This window comes from Meleagris gallopavo, chromosome 1 (genome assembly GCF_905368555.1).
Source record: "Meleagris gallopavo chromosome 1, MGAL_WU_HG_1.1, whole genome shotgun sequence".
Classification (NCBI taxonomy): domain Eukaryota; kingdom Metazoa; phylum Chordata; class Aves; order Galliformes; family Phasianidae; genus Meleagris; species Meleagris gallopavo.
Genome location: NC_139404.1, coordinates 88,637,212 through 88,648,850, shown reverse-complemented (window position 1 = coordinate 88,648,850; position 11,639 = coordinate 88,637,212). Strand labels below are relative to the sequence as shown.

General features: G+C 40.3%; 1 protein-coding gene across 1 annotated transcript; it reads right to left on the bottom strand.

The window, feature by feature from the left end:
* Window positions 1–8,338: 8,338 nt before the first annotated feature.
* On the bottom strand, window positions 8,339–11,205 carry LOC146545497 (endogenous retrovirus group FC1 Env polyprotein-like). The gene is given in 3 exon segments (XM_085239883.1): window positions 8,339–9,772; window positions 9,775–10,000; window positions 10,002–11,205. Coding segments are annotated over 3 exon segments (1,563 nt in total). The 5' UTR covers window positions 10,505–11,205; the 3' UTR covers window positions 8,339–8,938.
* Between the last annotated feature and the right edge of the window lie 434 nt (window positions 11,206–11,639).

Here is an 11,639-nt window from a genome sequence, read left to right as displayed (position 1 = left end):
AAATAATCCTCTGCACAAATGGAGAATAAGCAGCAATTATGATCTTTAGTAAGACAGGAATTTGTAACACTGTCATTTGGGAATGATGTGTGTGCACTGTCTTTGCGGGAAACCAAGTATGAAGATGTTAAAAGGAGGAAGGGACTTCCAATATAATCAAGGCCATAGTGAGGAACTTGCTCTATGAAACACCTGTCAGCACAGGACTCACCTCATCATCCTCTGCTTTAGTCTAAGGTACCAGCTGGATTCAGACAGGTAAAAAGTTTTTCTTCCCACACGGGGACTTAGCTGGAGAGCTCCATTTGCTCTCACTGCATTAATGAATGCTTTCTCATTACTTTTCTTGAGGCTGAAGAAGAAGACAGAAGATACTGACAACACAACACTGTCACAACAGAAGAAGGAAAGCATGAAGGAGACCGGGGCTCATCAACAGCTTTTGTCTTTCACCAATAATGTTCATATGCCTCAACCCGAGCTGAAGGGTTCCAAGCATCAGAGCTTCATCTTTTCCCTTAGAACGAAAGCAAAATCTTTCCTCAGATTAGGTGCTCTGCTGAAAACTCGCCAAAAGGGATTTCTTATGTTCCCTCCTCCCTTCTTTGTTCCCTGGCAGGCTCCAGGAAGGTCTGTGACAGAGAGGAAAACCCACAGCAGGTCAAACTGGACGTATATAAGTATCTCTGGTCTTAATGGAAGATAGCTACCTTTAAGCTATGGATTAAAACCAACTTAATGAGCTGGAGCAGCTTCACTCTCAATTAAAATTCTTGTTTTTCTGATGTAAATCTGACTTCTCCTCCTGCCTAGCAGCCCCATGAAGTTGGAAGCAGCCCACTTACCTGTCTCACAATGTACTGAGCAGCTTCTGCCAGCTTCAGTGCGGGAGTACCACTCCTGCACAGCAGGTGCATGCCCTGTGTCAGCCAGAAGCTGTTCTTACATCCGCTGACATCAGCGGTGCTTCCAAATACTGACATTCAAATAGCCAAACATCTGGGAATTGTGAGGGAGAAGGACAGGGACAGGGAAGAAAGCTTCACATACATTTATAAGGCAGATGTGGAAACAAGTGGGCAGCACTGGTACCTCAAAAGCAGCACTTGCTGGATGAAGGGTTGCTGATAAATGACAATTGACTTCTTTTTTGTTGCTGAGTGACATCTTGGTTGCCAGCAATTGAACTGTAATGTACATTGGCTGCCATCCTAACAAACTGCAGGTGGAGCAGGGTTGAGGTGATGCCATTACAAATTATCATCTGCTAGATCAAAGTGCACAGAGAAGAACTGCAGGTGTGCTATGTTAATACCTACATCTATCTTTCAAGTCATCTAATAATGAAATCAAATGTGGCTTCCATGTCGGCTTGGTCTCTTGGACCTCAAACACTTTGATGAAGCTTAATGCATCACATATTGGCAGTATTCACATACTAGATGTACAGTGCTCGTATTTTCTTCTTAATACTCATGTCATTTCTGAAAGGAGAGTACATAAGATGATACTGTATATGCACTCAAATGAACAACGTACAGGCTCAGTGATCCTGGGAAAACTGAAGTTTTTTTTTTTCCTTTTCTTGCCCTTAGAATCTAGTCTTAATGTGTACTCTTGACAAGGTTTTCACTATTTTTTAAGTTTCCTGGCTTTGACAGCTTATTCTTATTGCTTATAACTTCCAAAACTCAGTGAATTTATCCCCCGAACAATCCATGTGAAATACAAAAATGTCATTTATTATCTTTGTTTTATATGATGTGGAATGAAGACAAAGGCAACCAGTTGTATGCCCTCCACCAGGAAAGAGTCTACAGCAGAGGAGGAGAGACTAAATTCATCAGGTCCAAACCAATCCTATGCTTTCAGACTGTCTCCCTCTCTTTGTGAATGTCATTTCATCATCTCCATAATAGCAGGGAAATGGCACTCTGTGTGTCTTTGTTTCTGAGACCCAGGTTCTCTATTAAGTTTTATCCATTCATAGCTCAGCAAATTACCACAAGTCAAACAAACCCCTGGTATCTGTGTGCATGCTCTTGGCAAACATAAACTAATGTTTAATCCTTTTTCTTTGAGTGTTAAACAATCACGCATTGTTTGGATCAGCCAAAAACTGAAAGTACGCTCACAGAAAGTTGGTGAGATCCCTGAAATGTGGTAACTTGTTTGGGAATTAGAGCCAAGAAGGAGAGAGCATAAGTATTAGGCTAATTCATTTTCAGTGCTTTGTGAATTTGCTGACCTGCTGGAGAGGAGCTCTGTGGAGAAGGATTTGGGGTCCTAGTAGACAATAGATTGGCCATGAACCAGCAGTGTGCTGTGGCTAAGAAGGCCAATAGCATCCTGGAGTGCATTAAAAGAATGTGGCCTGCAGACTGAGGGAGGTGATCCTCGCTCTCTACTCTGCCCTGGTGTGGCCACATCTGGAATATTGTGTCGTTCTGGGTTCCCCTGTTCAAAAAACACAATAATTTCCTAGAAAGAGTCCAGCAAACAGTGACAGAGATGATGAGGGGCCTGGAGCATCTATTGTATGAGGAAAAGCTGAAAAACCTGTGACTGCTCAGCCTGGAGAAGAGAAGGCTCAGGGAGAATTTTGTCAACACTTAAAAATATTTAATGGATGGAAGTCAAATGGATGGGGCCAGGCTTTTTTCAGCAGTGGTCAGTGACAGGAAAAGGGGCAATAGTAAAAAACTGGAACATAGAAAGATTCATACAAACATGCAAAAAGATCTTTTACTGTGAGGGTGATGGAGCGCTGGAACAGGATGCTCAGAGAAATTATGGAGAGTCTCCTTCTCTGGAGATGTTCAAAAGCTATTTGGATTCTTTCCTGTGCAACCTGCTGTAGGGACCCTGCTTTAGCAGGGAGGTTGGACTCAATGATCTCCAGAGGTTGCTCCCTACGATTTTGTGATGATGACAATTCTATGATGAATACAGTAATGCAATATTTTCTTTTTGGAAAATTAGATTTCTTGTACAGTCCCTTGAGCCTTAAAAATATTTAAGAGCATGTTAGTTTTTTTAGACAACCTTATGTGTATTTTGCAGGCAAAAAAGAAGAAAAGAGCATTGAATAATGCAGTCAGAATATGTTTGCAGCATTTTTAAAGGCAGGAGGGGACTGTAGACTCAGAGGTTGCGATACTTCAGTGCCTTAAGCCTTCCCACCACCAGGCAATCTCATACCCTGCGACAGTATTGTGATGGCAAAGTGCACGTTGGAGCCTAGACCATCCCTGTGCATAGCAGCCAGGGGACTGGCATCCACCCCAGGGGCCATGTTACTCCCCAGGTAGTGGAACTGCATCTTCCCACCGTGGAACACAGCCAGTGAACTGCTCACGGCTGCAGCAGCAGATGTTTCTGCTTTTTGGGGGCCAAAGGAAACTTTATAAGGCTTTTCCTCCTTTTCGGGGAGGGGTGCCAAAGCAGTCAAGAAATGGGAAATGTATAACATTACTCACATCTCAAAACCATGAGGGAAATGCTATATTTGGATTGGTTGAAAGTATATACAGAGCCAAACTCTGTCATTGGAAAAAATGGGAATTGCACCTGTGCAACTCAAATACCCCTGTATGCATAAAGGGGGAAAAGCTTCTCTGTTTCAAAAGATAACATATAATTATTCAAAAACTTCTTCAGAAAAGGATATAATAGCAACTAACAGAAATAATAATTCTGAGATGGAGTGAAGAACATTTTCCTGCACACATCTGGCACTTTATCTTATCACGGTGGGATAATAGTGTCATAAGTCGTCTTCAAAACAGATGCAGACTGCGCTTCTTAGTCAGCCAATTCTTTGTTTAAATTAGACTTTTAAATGAACTATTGCAAGCTTGTTATCAGTACAAAATTTCACTTCATTTTTGACAGTCAAATTAAGTTAAAATAAATAAAAATGTCCCATGAGAAGGGGAAATACTTTATCTGTTGAATTTGCTATTTGCAATTTTTGCTCTTTCAATTCTGCACAAAAATGTGGCTTTATTTTTTTGTGGAAATAATTACTGTCTTTCAGAATCACTATTTTTAAATGCTGAATTTATGAAGATTGCAAACGGCTTGTACATTTGTGCTTCTGCAGGAACTCTGTGTGTAAACCTCTGCAGGGTTAACTTAGTACAGACACATTCATCTGAGCAATTAATTATTTCATTGAGCAGTGGAACTGTTCAATTTGAGATTAACTACTGTTAGCATTCAGAGAACAATCCCTCAAGGCAGAAAACTGAACACATCTGTTACACCCTTGCCCATATGATGTTTTTTTTTTGGCTGTACATGAGTGCGTCAATAAGACACTAAGTTCCTGTTCACAGTAACCTCAAAAACAAGCATGGCGAGATTAAAGTATTTCAATTTCCCTTACTAAGCTCACAGCATGAAAGACATTTTTTGTTTCATGTCCCCTCACTCTTATTCACCTATTTCTTCACCTACCCAGCATCTTCTCTGACCAGCAAGTACTTGATACCAACTCATATTTTCTATTCTCACATCTATATATCTGTCACTAACATGCTCTATCAAGATTTTTTTTCCTCAGGAGCTATTTTCCCAACTCCTTATCTTAGTAGATCTCTTTCTTCCTACAAGATTTCCTTCCTTTTCGGTTCTTTTTTTCTCTCTTTCCCCTCTTCATTATCATAATTTATGCTACTCTAATTAGCAGCTGTCCCTGGAATAACACCCTGTCAAATAGCTACTGAATGCAGAAATGGCTATACCTGTGAAGAAGGGAAACCTGCCTCTTCAGAAGACAATGGAGAGACCATCTCTCCATAAGTAGCCTTATGGTATCCCCCAGATGTGCATGGAAAGGTTTGCTCTCTTTAGCAAAGGCAGTTTTGCCTTCAGCAACAGCAGACTGAGAGAACACAGTACACTGCAGGCATTTAACTCTGAAAAACAACTCCTGTACTGCAAGGCACCGTAATATCATGTAAGATATTTACTGCACAGAACTGTACACACTAACAAAACCAAGTCAGTGAAGCTGTACAAACAATTATGAACATATTTAATCTGCATATTTGCTGGAGATTCACAGCAAATTTCAAATGAGAACAGTAGTTTTCTGTGAGTGTGAACCCTCTCAAACTCCAGATTATGTAAACCTCTGAGAATTGGAAGGCATTCACTACTCTGCAAAGTCCTGATGATGTGAACTTGGGGTGCTTCACAGCACTACAGCAACAGGGTAGATATTACACAAGTAGAAATGTTATGTGTACATGTACATACAGAAGTAGTCACAAATTCATGGGGAGATAGGCAAAGCTAGTTCTGGTAAAAAGTAAAGACTTAACATTACAGCTTACAATGACAAGTCAGTCAATAGGAAGCAAATTCCAATCTGGTGAATTTCAAGAGAATGATCAAGGTGAGCACCAAAAAGTGTATGATAGTACACTGGTGTTTTTCATCAACAGAAAAAGGTGAAACACACCCAGCATCCTGATAGACTGGTTTATATTCACCCTCTATACTTTGAGACAGGACTTAGATCTCTTCACTCTACACTTCTCTTTGAAGAACGTAGGGCAGTACAGCCTGCATGCTAAGGACTGAGAGCAACACAGGGCAGGGATACAGCAGCAGGTGTGATCTATGAGAACGGGGAATCTGATGTGAAATACAATCAAGGGCTATCTACTACTGGTGTGGTTGCACCAACACTGCCTCTTATTTTTAGTCCTCCTTCTGAGAACAAAACTTAGCTTTCTTTTTCCACCCACATGGCCATCTGCAGCACCACCCCAAGCCCAGCTGAGTGCAATTATTTTTCCCCTGGGCACTTAAATCTCTGTCTTTTAATTTCAATGAAATGCTGGTAGTTTAAGATACAACTTGGCTACACTTGCACATTGCAGCTTGGCACATTACTCTTGAGAACCTGATCCATCTCCAGTTCCAGTATGTGCCAAATCCTACCAAAGGAAAAGATCCACAGCCAACACACCATTCAAGAAATGTATATCAAGCATATGTAAGTTTCTCCTCTCTACACATGCTATGTGGGATGAACAGCAAAGCCAAGAGACAGAGTACAGTTGCAGTCAGTCACTTATTTCAAAAACCAGTCTTTTCTCATGTTATTCATAAATAACTGCAATCTCTACAACATCAAAGAAGGTACCAAACCACTTCAGTGGAATCAGACAGCATCCCTAGGAAAGTTGAATTATTTTACCAAGTGGTCTCCTCACCTTGAGTTAATTTATGATTAGCTTAAGCTTTTTTTTGTTGCTTTTTTTTTTTTTTTTTTCAGTCAAGTTTGCTCATTAAGTCAAATTGGATACTCTGCATGCAACAATATTCTATTTGTTGTTATTAAAATATTTGTTACTTTCTTAACTTGCGACTTTGAGGGCTTTCCAATAGGAAAAAGTGTTCATCTAAATCACTTTGCCCTTTTACTGTTCCAAGGTTTAAGTCAAGAATTATAAAGCACCTAGGGAAAAGCCTCTTTCAGAAGTTTCTTTGGTTATATGTATATGCCCAGTCTGTAACATTCATTTTCATTAATGAGAGCTATGCCTCCTATTAACGGCAACAAAAATATTAATGTTGATTGGTTATGGATCATATAGCCAACTTGTAATTTTGAGTAAATACAAACAACAGCTTACACAAATATTTTCTGAAAATCCATGATTATGTATGAAGTTCTGTAAGATTTACCATTCTGATAACTTGGGAACAGACCTAAAAATTTCAATCAGAGATGCCATTAGTAACTCATAAGGCTTGCCACTCTATAAGAATTCTTTGTGCAGAAACATGCTAGTTAGGCATGGAAGCCCCTGATGCAAGGAAACTTAGTGGGCAGTTTCAGAACTGTATATGTCCAAAAGGGAAGAACAAACAACTGGAACAATGAAATACACAATTGCGTATTTCAATGAATGAGAGTATTTTCTGTGTTTGTGGCAACAAAAGAGCGTTATTCTTAAGAGATTGTCCTACTCTCACCAAAACATCTGGTCACATTTCTCTATCTGAACTGTTTCTCTTTTTCTTTTTCCTTTTTTTTTTTTTTTTTTTTTTTTTTTTTTTTTTTATTCCTGATTCTGCTTTACTCATCTTGGATCTGGTGAAGGTTAAGCAAGCTATGGCAATGAAAGTCAATGGAAAACATTCCATGATTTGGGGCACAGCCAAGAGGACATTGTGCAAGCTGCCCCACACTGACCTCCAACTGCCTGGAGTCTCCATCAAAAGAGATCTTCCTGTGAGACAAGAAGTAATACAATCTTTTTCTGGCTGGCTCAAGTCTTCTTACCACAGGCTACAAGTTCATCTGTAATGTACACATCATGTCCTTAATTGAATGAACTGCAACTATCTAATTCATAACCCTTGAAACATCATCTGCAGCTTTAGCCTTCACTTGGGAGTTTGCATTACTCTGATTTTGAACTTCATTCTATCATTTGTTTTCAGAGCAGAATGAATGAACATCATTTCAAAAGATTAGGGCTTTCTCTACCAATTTTTCATTTATTTTGACATCATAAATCCAGCCATTCTACTCCAGTAAAGATGTTTCTTAAGTATTGTTTGAAATTTTGTTTATAAAGACATGGCTTTGAGGGGACTCAGTAGTTTCTCCCACTGCCTACACAGAGGTCATTTGAGAGATGGAGCCAAGCTCTTCAGAGTGGTACATAATGGAAGGATGAGAGACAATGGGCAGAAGTTGAAACAGTGAAGTTCGGTCTGGATCTAAGGAGAAAGTTTTCCTTTGGAGGACATTGAGGCACCAGAGCAATTGGCTCAGTGCAATTGCCAGCCTTAGAGGGTTTCAAGACCTGGCTGGATCAAGCCCTGAGCAACCTGCATGGATGGCTGACCCTGCTCAGCAACAACACAGATGCATAGTGCTCTCAAATCACTATGCAAATCTCACCAGCATAACAAAGTATGCAGTAGAGTCCTCATGAGGTCTCTTACAAACTGACTTTTCCTGTGATGCCAAGATTCCTATGAAAATCTACATTTGCCTCATAAGCCTTTCCTCCACGACTTTTCCAAAATTTGAAGACCTCTTAAAGGGACATTATAAGTATTACAATAGACTCTTGTTGCTTCAGAACTGAAGTCCTGTTGTCACTGCTTTAGTTATGTAAATAGATCATCACCCATCTTGTGAGAATTACACATACCTCATGCAGTGACGAAGTGACAAAGGACCAAGGTACAAATTCTGTGTTACTATGTTCACAGGGATAATTAAAGAAAGGAACAAGCAAGAACTTTTGTAATTCTTTATATAGTGTTGGAAATATCCGAATAATTTTGCCAGGACGGTATCTCTGATAAAAGCAGATTTTATTCGCGATTGCAATGGCGGGCGTCCCGCAAGCAGGAGCGCACCTATGGACACAGCATGACAACTTTTATACCCTTTTTCTCTCCCTTACCTCCCCCTTCTCCCCCGTTTCCCCACTTGCTGGGTACTCCGGGTTCACAATCTTATCAGAGGATTTAATTGGATCGTTATCTGGTGTTCAGTGCTCTTCTTGTCCTATTGATAAGGTGATTTGCTTGGAATTCCTGTTAAACAAAGAGTACGGAGGGGAGGGGAGATGTCCGATCTTCTCCAGGCATTCCCCGTATCATGTAGTGAATTGTCCTTTTAAATTGGCAGAATACTGTTGCAATGTGTGACATATATTCTCAATGTTGGCTATACATATATACATACATATTACTTTAACTTATAGAACTCTAATAAAGTAGTAAGGCCCCTGAAATGAACTATAAAACAAAAACCCCAAACGGTAAAGACCATGAAGTTAACAAAATTCTTATTTTGTTCTGATGCAGAAACAACATTCAATTCTCACAATTCCCCCCTTTTCTTCTTTATACATTGTTGATTTCTGCAAAAAAAATTTGTTGTTGTTGTTCTTTAAGGCATTATCGTATACATCTCCTCCTCTGCTTCATTTTCTTCATTCCCCATCTCCCCTAATACCATTATTTTATCCAAGTACGGTGGTGGTTCATTGGGTGTTTGTTTTAATAGTGCTGTCTCAATTAATCGCTGTACCAGTCCTCTCACACAGGGGATAACACAGCACCCGATGGCTACTAAGGCTCTTGCTACTGTAATCAAAGAAGTAAATATTGATATAATTGCCCCTTTCCATTTACCAAACCAGGAGTCCAACCATCCAGTGATAGAGGTATCTATTCCTGAATTCTCTGCCAATTCGTCAGCAAGGGTGGTAAGTCCTTGCAATGCCTTTGTTATTGTGCCATCTGGAGCTGTGTTATTGGGGATAAAGGTGCAACAGCGAGTACCCAACATTACACATACACCTCCTTTTTCTGCTAACATCATATCTAGAGCAATCCTATTTTCCCAGGCCATTCTACTTGTGGCATCTAATTGTTCTGCAATTCCCTTGATGGCACTTTTTGTATAGTTTATAAATCGCTGTTGGTTATAATAGATATAGTTAATCCAATCTACATTTTTGTTAATCGTTACCCACCAAAACAGTGACTCAAATCCCGCAACAATTTGATTTCTTGCCTTAAATTCATCAGGGACACCCCTAGGCACTCCAATTGAATCTATATAGATTGAATCATCAAATGATATTCCTAAGCTTCTTTTATTTCTTCCAGGATTTTTGGAAATTCCTTTTTCAAATGCCAGGGTGAATGGTATAACTAATTGAACAAGTGCACAAGTGCCTGCCCAATTGGATGGGAGAGTGGACCATAAGGCCTTCCCCCGCAGTACCACCAGAGATCCGCTCTGGGGATTTCTAATCTGGAATAGTTTCCTGACAAATCTTTCGTAACATTCAAAGCCTCACTGCATAGGGAAAAGTTCCCTATTGGCCTGGTAGCCTTCACACCCTGCCGTGAGAGGCAGGCTGTATGGTTACCTATGGCTGTGGAGAATGCAGGAGGGATCTGGACATCTGTATCAGACATTGGAGGGAACAAGAGAGAGAGATTTGCAGGTTTCATTTCCCCATGCGGTTTTCTCCTGGTACAGGGCAATTATGCATTGCATCCCCTGGGGATCCTTGGTCCATCCCAGAGAAAAGGGCACCACCTGAGCTATAGGCCGTCCAGATGCACAAGCATAGCAATTGCTATGGTTGAGACTCTGGACAGTATACTTAATCCATTCTACCCAGGCATTAACATCTCCATATCCTGTTCCAATTTCAAATGTTTGTCTAAGATCTTTTATCTCTTTAACTGTCACAATTTTGGGGTTTTTAGGAAGATTTTTCACCCCCTCACTAAGTTTTTCCTCATCCTGAACCTTCTGGGTGTCATCCGGGAGTATATCCCATACAGCTATCCGGAATCTCGCTGTTGGATCTTTCCCACGCATGTCTATCCCAAGGCCAAAGGTAGTATTAATAAGATTATCAGCCTTGTTAATTGTTATTGTCACTGGGTTACATTGTAAGGATTGACAGTTTGGTTGTGCAGTCCCTTTAAACATGCTTATTCGATCTTTCAATGTATGTGCCCATGGAGCATCAAATATTCCAGGTATATATGTCCAACCTCGATGGGCAGTTGTCCACCATACATTATTCCATCTGTTACAGGGGAATCCCTTATTTATACCCGGTTCAGGACAGAGATATTTATTTTCATTACTCAGTTGTCGTTGAGTACTTAAACTTCCACAGGCTATTACCTGGCAAGCATCAAATGTAACAGTCTGGGGTACTTCCTTTCTTGTAACGTTTACCCAAATCTTAACAGGGTATCCCCCTAATCCCCTCTGGAGGTCATCTTTTTCCAAGCCATCACTTGACTAAAGCTTTTCCTGAAATAAATTGTTATCAAGATCAAAACAATAAGTTGGTCCCTCCCCAGCATTGTTGTCAAACCTTAGGTTTTTCTAATAATTACCACAACAGTGAAATTCTTTTTAGGCATTAATTCTATATAAGCTATATTACCCCCCTCCCCCAGCTTTCACTTACATATAACAATTTTACTTATTTGAAGGCAAGTTAAAGATTAGTTTAAATGACTTCACAATTTCCTTTTCCTAATTTTTATCTTTAAAGGTTCTTCTGTGACAACTGCTTCCCATGCCTCAGGGCTAGTAGATGCTTTTACCCGAGTGTAGTGAGTCCATCCCTTCTCAGCCGTCCTCACAGCTGTTTCAGTCGTTAGAAGTACTTGGAATGGTCCATCCCAGCCAGGCTGTAGTTTTGACTCCTTCCACGTCCAGATCAGGACCCAGTCCCCTCATTGCAAAGCATGAACTGGAATTTGCAGAGGCGGGGTTGGTGCTAATAGTCCTTCGATTCTGAGAGCTGAAAAGGAGGAGGATAACCCAAGTATATTGTTTTTAAGAAATGCATCTTTAGTTTCAAATTGTGGTATCTCATCATTCTTTCCCAGATATGGCAATCCGAACAACAGTGCATATGGAGTAACTCCCACATCTTTTCATTGCACTGTCCTAATTCGGAGAAGTGCCAAGGGAAAACATTTGGTGCATGTAAATCGAGTCTACAAGACTAACTTAGATAAGTGTCTTCTTATGGTCTGATTCATCCGGACCACCTTCCCTGATGAAGAAGGATCACAGGCGGTATTAAACTCCCACTTAATGT